At 40.3% G+C, this 19,789-nt stretch overlaps 1 protein-coding gene across 3 annotated transcripts in view; it reads right to left on the reverse strand.

Moving 5' to 3' along the window:
- LOC128861494 (general transcriptional corepressor trfA-like) overlaps nt 1–19,789 on the reverse strand; it is a 66,862-nt gene that overhangs the window by 21,287 nt on the left and 25,786 nt on the right. The window contains exon 1 of one of the 3 annotated variants that reach the window (XM_054099664.1): nt 11,476–11,957. The exons of the other annotated variants lie outside the window; for them this stretch is intronic. Coding sequence (XP_053955639.1) covers nt 11,476–11,613 — 138 coding nt within the window. The 5' untranslated portion in view covers nt 11,614–11,957. Of the gene's footprint in view, nt 1–11,475; nt 11,958–19,789 lie in introns of those variants that run through there. 3 annotated transcript variants of the gene reach the window in all.

Consider the following 19,789-nt stretch of genomic DNA (forward strand, 5'->3'; position numbering starts at 1 on the left):
CGCTGCAGTTTGACATCTTCATCAGCTCCGCCGTCTGCAGCGATAGTGCAGCCGAGGTAGCATAAGCTTCAGACAAATTCCAACGGGCACCCGTCAACCAATATCTGTCTTGCTTTATTGTGGTTGACTCTCATAGCTTTGGTTATGCCGATGTTGACTTTCAGTCGGACAGTGTGCGTCAGTGAGTTTGTGAGAGAGGAGGCGGATACCATCGGCGAAGTCCAGCCGAAGCCTCTTTTATGCAGGAGTAATTGGCTCATGACGTCGTCTACGATGAAGACGAAGAGAAGGGGCAACAGAGGACAACCTTGAGTCGCTGATTTTGAAATTGTGAAGCACTGTCAGTTCGGAGTTCTCATAAAGAGCTATGATGCAGCGAATTATCTTAGCGGGAACTCCATTTCTTCTTAAAGCCAGCCATATTGCGACTCTTTCGATTGTGTCGATTACCTTCTTAAGGGAGGAGATACATGTAAAATGTTGAAAAAAAAAAATTTTTTTTTTCCCATAATATGTTAGTATAGACCTTTCAGAATATGTTACCAAATTTTTAGAACATAATTTTCAGTATTTCTCATATTATAGAGCGTAAACCGTGACAACTCTATTCTTTGCCTTCGAGCGCTGGGAGGGTTATACTTCAGCGGCACTTAAACTTTAATGCCTTTTTCTCAAAACTACATTTTTTAAATCGGCGTACACGATAACTCAAAAAGTTATTGACCGATCTTCCTGCAATTTTGCACACATCTTTCTAATGATATTACTTTCTATGTGAACCTACAAGTTTCCAAAAATTTTTTGAGAAAATAATTTTTTTAGAGCAAAACAACATGAAAAATTAGGGCCAAAATTCATTTTATTTTTTTTAAGCATTGTATTTCGTGAATTTTTAATTTTTTTTAATTTTTTTAGGTTCACCGACAAATTATGACATTAATAAACACAGAAATGTTTGTTTTTTGGTTTTCAGATCACTGGAAACGATGCTAGAATGCCCGCCGATTAAAAAGCCTCGCTCCGACCTTCACAGGAAGAATTTCACGTATACCCGCCATTTTAAATTATTATAATCAAAACATTTTTTTTGTATTATTTTAATATTTAAACAAAATACATGCCAATTTTTAAAAACATATAATGACTCTTTAATAAAAAAAATAAATCACAAACATCAAGGAAAATTTAAGCATTTACATGTATCTCCCCCCTTAAAGTCAACGAACAGCGAGTGCCGCTCAACTGATTGTTCTACTATGATGCAAAGAGTGTTGGCTTGCTCAATAAAGCTTCGGTGTAAGCGAAAGCCAGTTTGCTCGTCTCATAAGGAGCGTTCCATACATTTTATGCAAGTAAGTGCGCAAGTGCACTTCACCGGTTAGCGAATTGCTTACCAGCTTTTTCTTGGATTTGAATCCATTTGTTAGTCATTTACATCTTCAAGAGTAACCATTCGCAACACAATTGAAGATACTAATTTTATTTGGCCATAAAAAGTTATTATGTAAATTAGAAAAATTTACCACTCGTAAATAATGGAATTTTATTTTTCTCTCCATTCATTGAATTTGTTGTTGCTGCGAACAACAAAGTCACTATTATTAATTGTCAAATCGACTGATCTTAATTGCGATTGCAGCTCACAAAACATTTCACCACTAAACACTCTCACTATCACTTGTGGCAAATGGCAAATGGGCAATTATGTGCATGCATACACATACATACACACATACAAACATATGTGGCAATAAATATTAATGTGGCAAATAATCGACACGCCAGCAACCGGCTGCACTACGGTTATATTTTATGTATGTGCAAGTATCCGTATATGCAGATGTAGCACCACCATCGCATGCCACTTGGCTACATGTGTTTGCACATATGTTGCAAGTATTCATATTACAATATTGCCGCTGCGATAATAACAATCACGAAAAGTAAAAGATGCTATATTTCATGGGCAAGTGTTAAATTGTCGAAATTAATTGCATGCTGCGGTACCTGGCGGCTGCCGGCTGGCGCAGGCTGAAGGCGCTTGGTGGTTAGCGATCGAAAGAGGCGATCCAGAGCGCAACGGTGGCGGTCACAGTAGCAATATACTCAGCGGCCGCAGCAGCAGCAGTAGCGATTGCCGGCACTCATACGTTAAATGTTGCAGCATTAGATGCACTCGACGGCGCTGCATGTTGCAATATGGCGTTAGGCGGTGGGAACGAAAACGAATACAAAGCGCAGCATTTATGGACGCCCGGCATTTATGGACTGAGTTATCTTTGCTCTGTTGCATGCACATACAGCCATTGCAACTGATACTTAATTTATTAATCTTATTTATCAGTGGCTCATTTGTTGTGGATAATAAAGCAAGGCAAATGAGGCGTGCGCCTATGCACATACATACATGCATATATGAGGGAAGACACATACATATATATGAGCCGATGTATGTGTGAGCTTTTGTCCAGCTAATTGCAGGATTTTCTGGCATACATGCGGAACCCCTCGGTCTGTTGACTGCGCCACTTGGAATGAGGCAAGTTTAATTACGTGCGTTTAATGTTTCTGCAGCAACAAGGCCACTGCTTCATATTCAGAAACCTGGTTGGAAATTTCGCCACGTATGACTTTTATGAAGTATGTAAAAATGCATCCGAGGGCTGTACGCAAGCATACATTCTTAAAAAAAATATAATGTCGTTGGAGCGCTCCGTTTAGTTGCAGCCAACTCGCCCCTACTTTGGCTAGTTGCTATTGATGAAGTTCTGAATATATAATATTAAATGAGGGTGGGATTAAGGCAAAAGCATACGCCGATGACCTGGTATTAATGATATCGGGACCGTTTCCCCCAGTCATGATTGAGATTTTGGAAAGGTCACTGGCTATACTCAGTCGCTGGGCTGCCTCTTGTGGCCTCCGAGTCCACTCTGACAAAACGGAGCTGGTGCTATTTACCAGAAAATATAAACCTTCACCCTTTCGACTTCCCAAATTAAACAACCACGTTCTCCCGGTTTCATCGGAAGGTAGGTATCTTGGAGCGATACTTGACTCCAAACTCCATTGGAAGCTACACATTGAAAATCGGATAAAGAAGGTCAGTATAGATTTATATTCCTGCAAATCTATTTTCGGCAAAAAATGGGGACTTAAGCCACAGGTCGTGCTGTGGATATACAACGCAATGGTTTTGCCAATTTTAACGTATGGATGCGGGGTTTGGTGGGAAGCTCTTCGGAAAGGCTATACCATCACTAAACTGGTGAGGGTGCGAATGAGTGCATGTATTGACATCACCGGAGTATGTAAAACTTGTCCCAATGCTGCCCTGAATGTCGTTTTGCATTTACTTTCCATCGTCTTTTACGCCATTTCCATCGCATCGCAAAGTGAATTGAGGTTAAATGTTGATCTGTAAAAATATCCAACATAGACATCTAGGGTTCATTGTGTTACCAATGTACTTGCAGTCGAGGATATTATTTTGGGTAATTTTTTAATGCACGTTTTCGCGAATTTTACAAGCCGTTCAGCCTTTTGTCAGCAATATCCTTCAAGGATAATCCTAGACAGCTTTTTCGAGTCCTATAGCAGCATAAGCCAAAAATGTATGAGAATTATTTATGCTGTTATAAAAACAACAGCAGCAAAAAATTCTAAATTCTAATGAAATTCGAACGAAAAATCTCACTTTGACCCATTTAGAGTGCTCCAATCGAGTCCAAATGTATGACCGACCCCCACTAACTTTGGACGGCCGATCCACCCATGCCAGTGGCACACCCCCTGGAACTCCCCTGGGGGGTTCCCCATACAATCATTTCAAAATATTACCATTTTTGGCCTTTACATGAGAAAAGAAACTGAAAAGTTCGATCCAAATTGGGGGACATCAGAATTCGTTTTAGAGGTTCCTTCGGCAAAGTTTCTTATTTTGATCCCTAGAATATGATTTTCACAGAGCAAAGGGCGATTTTTTTGCCTCCCCACAAATCGACCCGGCCTACTGTATGTGTACCGAGATTTATAGAAAAGAATTAGCTTTTGCTCGAATAATTGCGCGCCGGAAAGGACAGACTGGTATGGCTAAATGGGCTTCTCTCATTATTCTAATCACTTTGGGATATATAAGTATGTCTATATCTATCTCCATTCCTTTGTGCTGTTGCCTACAACCGTTATGTGAACAAAATTATAATATCCATGTGCACTTTAGGTACTACGCCTGAGTACAGAAAACAGTATTTGAGTCAAATGCTTCTCTGCGATGACATCAGCAGAGGGTCACATGATTAGCGCTAACTGCCAAGTAAGCTGAAACTTTTTATTGCATTTTTTTCATGTGTATAAATATATGTAAATATATACATATGTACATACATATATAAAAGTGGATAACTAAACACTACAATGGAAGTTATTAATTGGTTTGATGAGTACTTTTTAAAAACACTCACTACTTGTTGCTGGAATAATGGCATTTAAATTAATACTGGCGATAGTTAAAACAATTGAAAACCGAGAAATGCACATCCAAGTCGGCAACTAGTTATTTTTACAACTATAAAGCAGTTAAAATTGTCACAAAACACAAACATGAACAGTGAGTAGCAAATCTAATCATGATTTTTAGATATTTTTGTTCTAGACTGAAAAAATTGCGCTAGTTACCATACAGCCTACGTATGAGGTGTTGCCCCAAATGGTTGAATGCGGGTTGATACGGCATTGTATGACACTATTAGATGCTTATTCGTAGAATTCGCAAGCCCAAGCAAATATAACAGCGAAGAACGATGGAAGTAAAACAAATTTGAAATAAAATATTGAATATAATTAGAGGTTGGTGCCTGATTACCATTCGGAATTCACAGAGGGAACGTAGGTTCGAATCTCGGTGAAACAACAAAATTAAGAAAAACATTTTTCTGACAGCGGTCGCCCCTCGACAGGCAATGGGCAAACCTCCGAGTGTATTTCTGCCATGAAAAAGCTCCTCATAAAAGTATCTGCCGTTGAGGGACAACATCAAGACGCACACCACAAATAAGAGGAGGAGCTCGACAAAACACCCAAAAAGGGTGTACGCGCCAATTATATATATTTTTTGGCTATTCCCTCAGCACCTCTTTATTGGCCAAAAAACCAATGCAATGCACTCACACTCTTCTTAGTCAAGTTAGTCAAGTCAAGAAGGACAGAATACAAGATTGGGCCTTCCGAGTGCGATGTGACGTCAACGCTGCGAATATACAAACAAGCAAGAGGTAGAGAAATTACTTATTTATGAAGAAGAAGAGTAAGCGAAAGCACTAGAAACTGTAAAACAGTCGAAATTACACACACACATACACTTTCTTGCCATGGCGCCATCGGCAAAAAATCGCAAAAAAACCTGCCTTCGACCACTCTTCTATGAGTAGTTATAATCAAGAATCGACAACCTTTCCCTAAACCCACCTTCGCCAAGCTTTTTAATAGTTACATCCCATCAAGAAGAGAATGGCAAACTCAATGACCATGGAGAAGAGGGAAATCATTACACGGATAAATCCAAGCTAGAAAATAAAATAGGCTGTGTTGTTTTTCCACAAGAATTAGGGCTAGAGTTATAAATCCGTCTTCCAGAGTACTGTTAAGTCTATCAAGAAGAAGTATTAGCCATAAAGGAAATAAGAGAACGTACCTTAACGCCATAACAAAAACTACGATAAATGTCTTATCGTACACCCAGACGACAATCAAATGAATGGAGGCAGTTAAGATCAAAGGTTGCTCAGAAATGCCTGGCAGCTCTAAATGATATTAGTACCACCTTCAAGGTTAGGGGTTCCGAGGCTCAGAGATATTGAAGGAAATTGCAAGGCTGATGAGCTAGTCAGAAAGGGCTTGAAAACAAAGACAATATTGGAAATGCTATGGCAACTTGAAAATTAAGGCTAAAAAATAATACTCTCCAGGAGACCAAATGGAGAGAAGAAAATACTTGTGTTACAACCAGGCTAATTTGGAGTCAAATAGATAAGAGAAGGTCAAGAGAACTGTTTTACCTCTCAAGAAAGAACATCTCGAAGGTTTTCTCTTGTGTTACTGGTCATTGGCTGTTAGGTGAGAACTCTTCTAGATTAGGAGTATTTCGCATGAATACTGCAGAAGTTGAAAAGACGAGGAAGAAATACTGGAACCCTTCTTTTGTAATTGTCTAGCTTTAGCTAGGAGTAGAGCAGGGTTGTTAGGAAGACACTCTTTTGACTCTCTTACGGAGCTATTCGGTGTTACGATAAATCCTATCCTAGGTTTTATAAGAGCGTTCAATGATGAAAACACACTGAGGTTCCTGTGCTATACAGAGGTATTACAACGGGCGTACTTGGCCTAAGTGGCTATTCTAAACTGACTGCCACAAAAACCTCACCTAACTTAACCTTGATTTAAAAATCACAAATCCTAAACTCGCAATATTATCAAGACATTCGCTGAGTATTTGCAAACAAGTAATTTCTCCTCCTTTTGTTCATCTGTTCTTTTTTTAGTGCCACTTTTGGTATTCTGTAGCTGCCCTGCTCTGGCGGGGCATCTTGGCTCTTACTTCTTTGCTACGCCTGCTGATATAGTAAGCCTTGACATTAAAAATTTGATGAATTTCATCAGCAGCGGTTGACGCATACGCACCACAGTCATCGTTCATAATCCACACACTCTAAGGCCACTCTCCTAACCACCCCACCACCACCTCTCCACGCTCTCTGCTTTCATCCCATCACCTCACCTCTTTCAAATGGTATCACAAAGGACGAATCCGATTATCTTCGTCCAAGTGTGCTCATTCCTTGGGCAACCATTCCAACCTAGTATTCTGTATACTTTTCCTTAGAGCTATAGTAGCCTTAAGGAGTTTCCTTGCTCATAACCCAGCTGATCTCTCTAGTCTGAGTGCTTTTTCAAGCAAGAATACAGTTAGTTAAAGTTTCCGAAAGATTATTAAAAAACTTAGTTTCTTCGACTGAAAGGACGATTTTTAAAGTCAACTTTTATACCCCAGAAGTATGTCAGTTGAGTAATTTCTCTATTCTAGTAATCAATATTCGCAGGAAATGGAAACACTCAGTTATTTTTCTTTTTCGTGACTGGATTGCATTTGTGAGTCACTGTAACTAATTGAATAGAAGTGATTAGTAGTAAAAGTATGAAAATGAACATTCACTTAAGCGATGTGACTGTGATGATGGGTCTCACGAAATATCTCAGCAAATCAGTATACATCGCATGAAAGTTCATGTGGATGGACCGTTTAAATAGAAGAAAATCAAAATCCACGACGACTTTATAACGTGAATGGCACCACAATGCCATAAACGCATACATTTTCGCATAGAAAATATTTGTATATTTTTGCAATACTTGATTCATGCTCGTACAGGGTGGCTCAAGGTAGCCAAATATACTGAAACTATTTATCATCAATTTACTTGCTCATGAACGCTCAATTAGACGAATTCACTATTTAAAGTGACCATCTGGAACAACAATTGTTGACAGCCGGGTCACTGATACCCATTTTAGATTAGATTAGATTTGTGGACAAGCACTTAGTCAGGAAGACCATTGTACTACACCCGGATAGTTTAATCTGGAAGGAATAGAGAGACGGGATAGATACAGGGCGGATGGTAAGACGGAAAGATTGGTTTGACGAAACATTTCCTTGTATGTTTTGGAAGAGAGCTCCTCTTAAAAGCTCCGGAAAAGGAAGAGTATGAACCATATCCATACTCCGTATATTGCTACCCAACAGCCTAAGTCTGATTTTAGAAAACGCCGGACAGCTACAGAGAAAATGCTCTGCAGCACCCTCATTCTGATGACAGGAAAGGCATATTGGGTAGCCAATAATTTCCATGGTAGGCATATGCTGACCTCAGGCGTTGTGCTCTATGATTACATCTATCAGTACTCTCAGCCCCTTTCTACTAAGATTTAGAAGAAAGGTACCTGATTTCTGTTTGGTTCTTTCACAAAGCACTTAGCTACTCTGCAGGAGCTCAACCCAGACCAACGTCCTCTACGGGTAGACCTTATGACGTCGTCAATCCAGAGTGGAATTGATGCAGAATTGGCACCTAGAAAGAGTTCACAGCCTAGTGGCATACTTGCAGAGCCTTCATTAGCTAGTTTATCAGCTAACTCGTTCTCTGTAATACCGCAATGTCCAGACACCCAAATAAGACTAACTTTGTTGTGTTTTGCAACACTGTTCAGTTTTGTCTTACATTCACCGACTAACTTCAAAGAGCAGCGTGAGTTAGCAAGGGCTTTCAGTGCAACTTGACTGTCACTATAAATTCCAATAATACTATCCCGCCACTTTTTCTCAATTAGCCAGTATGTCGCATTCAAGATGGTATAGATTTCCGTAAGGAATATCGTGGCCCTCTGCCCCGTGGCACAGGAGTACTTAGTGTCTTCGTCTAAGTACCATCCAGATCCTCTATCAACACTGGTTTTGGATCCATCGGTGTAGAAAGTGTGCTGAGATGTCGTTAATAGGGTCTCTGGACTTAATCATTGATGATCCACCTTGGATCAGAACATTATACTTCCTACCGAAGCTAACGTACGTCACTGGTACCCATACTTTATTTTCTGCCTGCAGCCTCATCAGTGTTAACGATTCTACCAGGCTCAAAGATATTGATTTAAGACATGCGGTTACAGTAATATAGGCGAAAAGATTACGTGATGCTTGTGCATATCAAACGACTCAAAGTCTAACTAGAATATTTCTAAACTTATATAAAAATTGTGTGACAAAAATTTTCTTAATATTTTTCAATCCATTGAAAGCGAAGAATCTAGGTTTCTCGTAAAACCGCCGGCAGAACTGCTTGTTGGCAGGGTATGCTTTCAAAAAAGGTCTAATGATCTTAAATGAAGGTAACTTCGCTACTATTACCTTTGAGTGCTCAGGCTTTGGCGGCGTGACGACGACATAAGTTGATAGCAGAATAACAGTTACAGGGTTTGAGATCGGTAAAAGGCTATAAGCCTATTCTAGTTCCCGGGAGAGGCAGGAAAATTTGCAAAGAATATATATTTTTTAGCTAATTCTCTACAAACATAAATAATATTAAGCAACATAATGATTTAAGCCGCGCATTATCCACATTTTTTTTATCGGGACAATTTGTCAGTACAGCACTCAGACACAATTAACTCTGTACAGCACTCGAGTTCCCTCTTTAGTTTTAAATCTATCCGACCTCCGAAAAAATCTGAGTAGATTTTGTGTTACCAAGGAGCCAAGGTGGTCACTTCTTAACACATGACTGACCAAGACCTCAAGACTGATTCTAGCGAAGGTGGGCCAGACGCACAGAAAGGTCAGAAAGTGGTCTGCCGTCTCATCCTCCTCTCCACATGCTGGGCAGAATGCACTGTCTGAGATTTTCCATGTGTTCGCTAATAGAAAGTGGCCCGTCATCAGTCCAACTAGCTGCCAACAGTCCCCTCTGCTTAGCGACAGGAGGAGCTGGGACAGTCGGTCGGACATGACAGGTAACATCAGTTTTGTCCATCTGCAGCCTCTCTCAGCCTACCAAGGTCGCTTGTGGGTTGAAGTAACCTGTGTGTTAGCTGTGGCTTTGATGCCTGCAGAAAGAAGTGACAAAATGGGCTGCGGACCAAGGAAATTGGCCTTAGGTTAAATTCTAGCTAAAGAGTCAGAGATCTCGTTACTCACTATACCCACGCGTCCCGGGTCCCATGTTAGCATCAGAATATTATGCATGCCGGCATCTGTTTTCCACAACAAAGTTTATCGCTTCATGAACAGCATATACTTCCGCTTGAAACACAGATGCGTGCATTCCAAGTGCGAAGTGTAATTTTGTCCCGCTTGATTACACGTAGACAAGAGCCGGAACCGTGCTCGGTCCTGGAGCCATCCGTGAAAATGCGAGCCCAGTGTTTGAGCCTCTGGCAGCTTCACACTGTGTCTCTTGTCAAGTACGGCTCTTGATGGTATGGAGTCAAGGGGCTACGCGATGATCGATGGATCGAAGTCCATACCTACTCTGTTGCCTAATACCAGACAGGGGCCGTACCAATTCCCATTGTGTTTCAGTCTGCAGATGGCCCTCAAGGCTTCTCCTTGGATGAAAACCAGAGGATCTAATGTCGGGCCTGAAGTAGTCGGAAAAGCTCCGGTGCAACAGATGACCACAGTGGGTTTTAGTCTCAATAAGGTCCTCCTAACTCCCACGAGAGAGAGTCTACTCATCCAGATCACTGATGCATAGGTAATAATAGGTCGTATCATAGCCGGGTAGATCCATAGGATCTTGCTAGGAGAAAGACCCCACATTTTCCCAAAAACGCCTTTGCGCTGCCAGAAGGCTATCAGTACTTTGGATGTCTTTGTCACAACGAGTGACTTCCAAAGGAGTTTACTATGGAAGCCCACTCGTGTGATACCAAGGCTTCCTTATCGACCACCTGGGATGCGCTCGATGGGAGATCGTGTAACTCCTCACGGATCCCGAAAAGCGAGTTCTTTATTAGCTATGGTAAACTACTTTGTCGAAGGATGTTTGAATGCGGGGTAGAGCTTATTCACCGCTTCAATTGCAAATATTCTACAGTTTGAAAAATATTCTTAAGATTTATGGTGCACTACTTTTTTGAGAGCTGGTTGAGTTTGCTAAGAGATCAGGATGTTTTGAGGACTTTTTTGCGATAGGGCTGAAAAATCTTTCCTGTGCCTTCAAGAATTTGTGGGACTTAATGCGTAAACTCTTTTCAAGAGCAGTCAGTCTAATAAACCTAATATACTTTGATGTACTAAGATACAATTCTCAAACGCGAGAAGATCCACAAAATGCTACAAAGTCCCTATCTGAGCCTCTCAGTTCTCGTAAAGGTTGAGGGATGAAGTTAAAAAGTCAAAGTAAAATTTTAAAATTGAGCAAATCAAAAAAATTAACACTCATTTTCAAAAATTATTTTTGGTTTATATTGGGGCATCTTAAAACACTTTTCAGTGTAACACAAGCACCAATTTCTTCGTGGCATTGGAAGTTTTGTTTTCGCAATTAAATAAAAAAAAATTTAATTTTCTGTTTTTTTTTTTTTTTTGTGGCCTCAGGAGTGTAGTGCCCGGAAGCAACTGTCTAAGTTGTTTCTATACTTACTCGGTATTAATGTCAGCGCAATTCTTGCCTACAGGTTCAACGTTACCTAAACAGTTCAATTGTTCTGAGCCACCCTGTATGTGTAATTTCTCAAGCCACCAAAAGAAAAACCCACAGTAAACACAATAAAATTGTGAGCGGTGTAACGAAAGCAGACAGGCGATTGATTTCATTAATATTGCGTAAAATTCACCAACCAAACTTTTAGAAGTGTAAATATGTTTGCCCCTCGGATTGTGTGTTTGTGCATAAATACAAAGTGTACGCATGCGCTACTCACCAAAATGGCTGGCTGATTGTAAGTGGCAGTTAGCGGGTGTCTTATAAGCAAGCCGGCTGAGCTGGGTGATGTAGTTGCCAAATCGAAACGAAATCGCGAATATTGCTTCATAAATATTTTCCAGATTACATAAGCCATCGTTGAGTGATGCTCGTTTTTTTTTTTTTTTTTTTTGTGTTTGAGGAGGTGGAGAACGCGGCGAAGTGGAGATGCAATTCCTGATCAAATGCCGTTCAACAGGCAGGTTGACGCCACATATGCACGTACGTATGTATGAATGTATGGCTATAGTTTGTCGTTGTTGTTGCTGTTGTTGCTACTGTTGCAAATGCAAATGACGTGAGTGCAACATGCGATCAAACCGCTGAATAAAAAATGCGTAGCTGTTGTGATTGGATGATGCCCGTGCGATTTGAAAAATTGATTTAAATCGCATATAATGCGAATGAGAAACACGCACACTCTCTTATAAATGGGCAGCTAGCAACAGATGCCTCTTTGATGGTGTGCAAATTTCACTTATATGCGTTTATGTGTTGGCTTCACTTGTCTGTTGTGTTGCTGCGCCGCCGTCCATATGATTGGCGATGATTTTTGACTACGCAGACGCTTAACGATTTTCATTACGTGCCATTTTTCATGCTAATTTTTATACACTTTATACTACTTTTATACATTTTAGATATGAAGTTAAGCAATTTGCGTCAATCTGCGATCAAACAATAATGGCTGGCGCGTTTGTTAATTGGATTTGCTTGTGGTTACAAAGGATTTACAATGTGGCAAGCCAATCAGACCAATCTGTGGCTTCGTTGCAATGTGTGTAAGCTAAATTTATTTAAAATTAAGGTCGCTGCAAATTTTATATTTTTATAAATTCTTGGTTTACACGTTGAAAATCGGGTAAAGAAGGCCAGCATAGCCTTCTACTCCTGCAAATCTATGTTCGGTAAAAAATAGGGACTCAAGCCACAGGTAGTGCTGTGAATGTACAACGCGGATGCCTGGTTTGATGGGAAGGGTTATAATAACACGCGGGAGCGAGGGAGATATTAACATTTTCTCCGATAGTCAAGCCGCGATTAAGGTTCTGAGGACGCCATGGTGCAGAACGAAATTAGTAAGCTCTTGTAAGGGGAAGATCAAATCTCTTGGGTGTGCAGCTAAAATTTCTCTGATCTGGGTTGCAGGACATCGGGTCATAGAGGGAAATGAAATTGCTGATGAGCTTGCCAGAAAGGCGAGTGAATTGGCCTCAGAAACCTTCTATCCGGTCATCGGCATCCCCCTGACAGTTGTTAAAGGGGAACTGCACAGATTATTTCTCAGCATTTCTTCATGTGCTATTTCGAAAACCCTTTGGTTCCAATACGATATACGAAGGACTCATAAAGTCCTTTGGACTCCATTCAATTTCCAAAATCGTAGCTGTGTTGACCTGTCACTGGACGATCGGCACACACGCGGAAAAGCTAGGTTTACCATTTAACTCCCATTGCAGAAGCTGTAATGATCTTTCAGAGAAGGAGACTGCTGAGCACTTTCTCTGTAAATATCCGGGTTTGGCAGCTAGGCGACTAAGGCCACTGGGCGCTCCTTTCTTCGACAGCCTGCGCCGTGCGCCAACCTAAATCCAATCAATCACCTCCATTATATCAGCAGCTCTGGCTGGCTGAAGATATCCGCCTGTCGGAGGTCTCATAATGGTATCAAACCGGCGCTTTGGTGCTACTTGAGGAATGCCAGACCGGCACTTCAACCATTTCACCTACCCTTGGTTCATTCGCAGAAACCTAGGCACGTAGACTTTAGTTAAAGTTCGGTGAAGATGCTTTGGAGTGGTTAGCGGCAAGAGCATAGGCAAGACACGAAATGTTTTAAAAGAAATCGGACCCGCCGCTTTATAACAAAGTAGCACGCGTGCAGCCATGAATTACAGTTGGATTCTGGACGAATCACCACTTAAACCAACCAAACAACCAACCCACTTCATATGAACGTATATGAAGTTTCATTTCAATCTGTTCAAGTTTAGTATCGTGTCACAGTATTTTCTGCTTATGGAAAAAATCAAGTGCCGTTCATTGATTGAATTTTTATTTTTGGGAGGCTTAAAAGCAAAGGAAATTTATGACCGAATGTGGAAAGTATTAGGTGCGCAACTAAGTACTGGCTGTTTTTTTAATGAAAATACAACTTAATTCTGAAAAAATGGTTACAAGCGAATCATTCAAAGTATTTTCCATCGCTGACTACTACTTTTTCCCATTTTTCTGATAGATCTCGTATACCGTCGCGGTAAAACTGTTCATCTTTTGAGGCTATACATAGATCAAGCCATTTTTTTATGTCGTCATATGAATGGAACTGCTGGACCATGTTCCATCGATCGGAACAGGTGGTAATCGGACGGCGCAATATCTGGAGAATATGGCGGGAGCGGTAGGATATCCCATTTCAGTGTTTTCAGGTAAGTTTTAACGGGTTTGGCAACGTGAGGCCGAGCGTTGTCATGCTGTGGAACCACTTTTTCATGCCTCTCCGCGTATTGCGGCCACTTCTCGCGCAGTGCTCGGCTCAATGGCATCAATTGAAGCCCATACCGATCCCCAGTAATGGTTTCGCTTAGTTTTAACAGTTGATAATAAATAGCACCAACTTGGTCCCACCAAATACATAGCATAACCCTCGCAGCGTGAATATTCGGCCGAGGCGACGACGTAGAAGCATGACCGGGCAGTCCCCTTGACTTTCTTTTCTTTGGATTGATTTTGATTGATGATTGATCTTTGATTTAAGATTGCTGTAATGAATTAATTTTTCATCACCCGCCGCGATGCGACGAAGAAAACCCTTCCTGTTTTGCCGCTGGAGCAGTTGTTCACAGGCGAAAAAGCGACTTGGTTTTAACTCATAAGGAACCCAAGTCCCCTGTTCCTGAATCATTCCCAAAGCATGCAATCACTTCGAAATGCATTGGCGGGTAACTCCTTATACTGAAGCAAGCTCTTCGTGCGTTTGACACTGATCCTCATTGAGCAATGCCTCCAATTCAGCGTCTTCGAAGGTTTTGGACCTTCCTTCACGCGAACGGTCGTCAACATTAAAATCACCGTCTTTGAAGCGACGGAACCAATCTCGGCACGTTGTTTCACTTAAAGCAGCATCTCCATAAACTTTTTGTAGCTCTCGATGTGCTTCAGCCACCGTTTTTTTCGAATGAAAGAGGAAAATCAACACTCCCCGGCACAAAATCCGACACTTTCACAAAACCAAAAGTATAATATATGATACCAAAACAAAATCACTAATGTGTCGAATCAGTTTGTTTACCAAATGTCTAAGCTTGGTTTTTGACGTTTAGGTTATGCTGGAGTCGGCTAGCACACACTGCTGGCGGCATCTATTGACAAACAGCGGGAATTTAGTTGCGCACCTAATATAAAAGGTTTTTCAATAAGGGCGGGTAGATGTTGAAATGGAATAAGATGGCGTTTGCTGTGTGGCACGTAGCGCCGTCCTGCTGGAACCACATGTCGTCTAGGTCCATATGGTTCAATATGTGCCATAAGAAATTGGAAGGGCCACCACGTCTACCGAAAAATGGGCGCAATGCGCGCAACGTTTGCGTTAATGAACACTCATTTTGATAATAAAGTTTTATCATTTGAACGTGCTGTTCAATCGTGTAACTTGTCATGATGATTTGGCATAAAGAACTGAGTAATAAACAAAAGATTTGACAGATGTCACCAAAACAAAATGGGTGCCACAGGGTGCCAAAATCGACCCGCGCCAATTGAAAAACCCTTTATAAGGACTTTTCACCATGAATTAGTACAATTGAAACATGGGTTGCTGAATTTAAATGTGAAGACGATCCACGTCATCACGCCAAAGACGGGTCAAAAACAGCAATAAAAACAAAAATCGTAGAAGAAATACAGGAAATCGTATTGAAAAATTGTCGAGGGGTGAAAAAGATTTAGTAGAAGCCTTGGGCATTTTATTGGGCAGTGTGCGTAATATTTTGGCTAAAGTATTGGGTTTCAGAAAGCTCTGTGCACAATCGGTGCCGCATTCACTTGCAATGGAACAAAAACACATTCGAATGCGACTCTCTCAGCAACATTTAGAGCGTTTTCTAAAGGATAAAATGGATTTTGTATGTCGATTCATCACTATGAATGAGACTTAAACTATAAATGAGGTCTAAAACCATGATTCTAAATCACACCAAGCGGCTCAGAAGGGATGTGTTTCTGGTTCTCCGACTCTGTTAGGTGTTTGGCCGAGCTCCTCCTCCTATTTGTGGTGTGCGCCTTGATGTTGTTCCACAAAGGGAGACACCTACAGTTTTAAGCCGACTCCGAATGACATATTTTTATGCGCAGCTTTTTCTTGGCAGAAATACATTCAGAGGTTTGCCATTGTCTGCCGAGGGGCAAACGTTATTGGAAAAATTCAAATCCACACACTCCCGAATGGTAGTTACGCATCAACCTATTCGGCTACAGCGGCTGTTATTTTAGAATTTTATAAAAGTATTTAAGTTAAAAAGCTGAAATTTTGTTAAAAGTCCTTTTAAATCTTTATATAAAAAATTATTTAAATTTTTTTAGTTTTGTGTCAGTTTTTATTTTTATAATATTAAATATTTTGTTGGGGTGAAACTGAAATTTAATACAATTTTATTTATTAAAATTAAATTAAATTTTATTGTAATTATAAATTTAATAATTTTCCTAACTAATTGTTAAAAAACGTACTAGATGTCAGTATGACAGATGTATGATTAATGTAGGAATTATAAAAAAAAAAAAATTTTATGGAATGAAATTTTAATGATATCTAAAAATTTAATGAAACTTTATTTCTTAAAATTTAATGAAATTTCAATTATTTAAAATCATTAATTTATGAATTACTTTACGCCTAGCAGCGTACTTTTTTTTTTAAGATTTAGATTCAATTTAGTTATTGCTGAGATCGCTTAAAAGCCACGCCCACTTCTGCTATGTTAAAAATAAACAACCATCCGTTCGCTTGAGGTTACGAGGTCCAACTCTCGTTGCTCATAAATGTTTTGATTCCAAAAATGAACAGCCAGCTAATGCTAAGTTTTACGAAAATCTGCGCTTGTACGAACTAAAACAACACACTAATTATGCCACAGCCACCGTGTTCCCAGATCTGGCCTGTGACTTTTTCTTGTTCCCAAAACTGAAGAGGCCCATGAAAGGACGACGCTACGCTACGATTGACGAGATACGGACGGCATCGAAGGAGATAAAAACAAGATAAAAAAAAAAAAATGATTTTTTGAAGTGCTTCGAAGATTGAAAAAAAAGTTGGCACAAGTGCATAAGATCTCATGGGGATTACTTTGAAGTGGACAAAATGGATATTAATGAATAAAGAAATAATTTTTGAAAAAACACAAAATTCGCGATACTTTTTGAACACACCTCGTATATAATGTTCGGTCCCAACCGAGTTCAGCACTTCCTTAATTGTTTGATTTTTAGTTTTTGTAGTATTTGTCTCTACACTTTCATTATTACTTATTGTTTTAGAGCTTTTGAATACTCTTTATTTTCACTATTCCTAATTTCTATTTTTCCACATTACTTTCATAATTTTTTTGATTTTTGCGCAACATTTGTTTACTTTTCGTTGAACATTTTGCATAACGCAGGTCACGTCGGAAATCGCCAACATGCAATCTATCAATAATAAAAATAAAAGTAAAAAATCTGAGTTGAAAAAAGAAAAAAATCGCAATTGCGCCCATGCACTGGTTGCACGGCCAATGGCCAATTCAACCTGGCATTCTTCGCACAGTCGGCCTCAATGCCCCATAATGTTTCCACGGCTGCCATGTAGCTATTGCTCCAGGCGCTGGCTGTGGCGGCGGCGATTGCACAGGAGATGGTGTTCACTTATGAATTTGTATTTTTGCACAACCTTACCGCAGTGCACCCTGCACCCCCTCGCTTAGTACAACTCACTGCACCTCACTGCAATACTCTTCTCTCAACATTCATTCACTTGCTTAAGCACTTAACTGAAAACGAACGCACTTTTATAACCGCGCATGGGTACAAGAAAAAATTACAGAAAAAAGTTTTATAATATTTATTTATATATCCTCATATATGTAAACGAATTAAAATCGAAAGCAACTTTTCTATTGCTTTATAGCCTTGGAATGTGAATTTGTTTGTACGAGTATTGCACAGATATGCCAGTTGGAAGCTCACATCAGCTGTGGCGGCTATATGGCACTCACTGACTGACCGTCCGCGGAATGCGGCAACGTATGATTATTATTTAAACGCCCGCACCGACTGACCGGAGAGACCGCGCATAACCATTGCTGATGGCACTGAGGGACGTACGTGTCGGTCGGTCGTTGGATCGGCCGTTCGACTTTACTTGTATCCACTCGTATTGATCCTACGAGGTATCTATCCATCTGCTAGTGCTAGACACTACTCATAGGCTAGACTGAGCGTTTCGCGAGTTTCCCGACAACTGACTAAAAGCCAAGCAAATATAAAATGTGGCTCTGTGGCTAAGCACCGAGTGGCTAACTACTCATATGTATGTACATATGTATGTGCGTATAATAAAATGTTGATGAAATTCAAAGGAAATACGAAAATGGAAAAACAAAATAATGAATTGGAGGGGTTGAGGAAAGGCGGCATCGAGCACAAATAATAAAACTTACATAAAGACAGACGGAAGGTGATATGGGGAGAGGTGAGCAATAAGTGCGGCACACGCTGCATGCAGCCGTATGTATGTGCGCTTGTGCGGTGTGTAAAGTGCCTTAGCACACGAAAAGCTGTGAATGCATGAATGAATTTGGCGCATGAGCAAAACTGTATCTACAGATGTTTGTATGAATGAATAAATAGTAAATGCGGCGAGGTAAAAAAGGCACACCGAGCAGGCGAGAATGACAAACGGCCAAAGTACAGCCGCGAGAGTCGCACATAGGCGGGGAGCCATACGCCAAGAAATAAACCACAACAATGGCTACAGGTACGCTAATACCAATAACAACAACATCGCAAATCCACCAAACAATCGTGTGAGCCAAAGTTTAATGAATTGTTAAGAAGGCGTTGCCGCCGTAGTTATCATAGCCAAACATGCATTGCGTTGCACTGAATACATATTAAATTGGTTTAAATACACCAAAGGCAACAAGGCTGTAAGGGAGGAAGTGTAAAACAACACAGCACTCCCTAATGGGCCAGAAAGTGGGAAATTTCTTTTAATTTGACTACCCTTAAAAGCAATTTGTAAAAAAATACCACATATACGAGGGTGAATCAAAAGTTACTAAAAATTAGATCGCATGAAAGCTATCAAATGGCTTTGCCACGCCAGTCATCTTAAACCGCAAATTATGAAAGCTTTAGCTTTATTCTTCAACGTAATTTTCATCAAGAACAACGCAGTCATTCCACCGACGCTTTAACATTTCAATACCACTTTTGTAGAACGATTTTTGGAGCAAAATTGAGCGAGTAATTGCACTTTTATCGATGGAAGACACGGCCATCCAGGGAAAATCGAAAGTATTGAGTGTTTCGCGACTTCATAGTTTTGCTGATTTACCACCAATTTTCAAAATTTTGACAGTTTTAGAAGCACTGGGAATTTTACTACCTTGTGCCAGAAGTTTGAGGATAATCGGTTTGAGCAAAATCGTTCTCTTGTCACTTCTCTTTAACTTCGCTTTGGACGTTGTCATGAAAAACGCCTAGTCATCTGAAGGCGGTATTGCCTGGGAGCTGCAAGAGCGCCTAGCGTATCTTAGGTATGCAGATAACATACTATGTCTTCTATCCCACAACTATCTTGACATGGCAGCGAATATTCATGCAGTGCGAGAAGTAGCTGAGAAAACCAGCCTCAAGATCAATATCCGTAAAGTCAAAGCCATGCGTATAAACACAGGAAATACGCAAAATTTTTCAATTGATGGCATCGATCTCGTTGACGAGCGATGTTTTTGCATTTAGGCAGCGTTATATCGGTCTTTGCGGGTGCAAGCGATGATATCAAAAGCCGAATAAAGAAAGCTGCGCCGGCATTTGGCTTTCTGTAAGCAATTTGGAATGCATCACACATTTCACGGCCTACAAAACTGTGAATTTTTAACTCCAATGTAAAGCCGACTTTACTTTATGGTTGTGAAAGGTGGACTGCGACGTCAAGATTAATGATCTGTTTTTATAGAAAGATACTTTTGAAAAATTCTTAAAATATACTGGCCAAATATTATCTTGAATGC

The sequence above is a fragment of the Anastrepha ludens genome, chromosome 4 (genome assembly GCF_028408465.1).
Source record: "Anastrepha ludens isolate Willacy chromosome 4, idAnaLude1.1, whole genome shotgun sequence".
NCBI classification, from domain to species: Eukaryota; Metazoa; Arthropoda; class Insecta; order Diptera; family Tephritidae; genus Anastrepha; species Anastrepha ludens.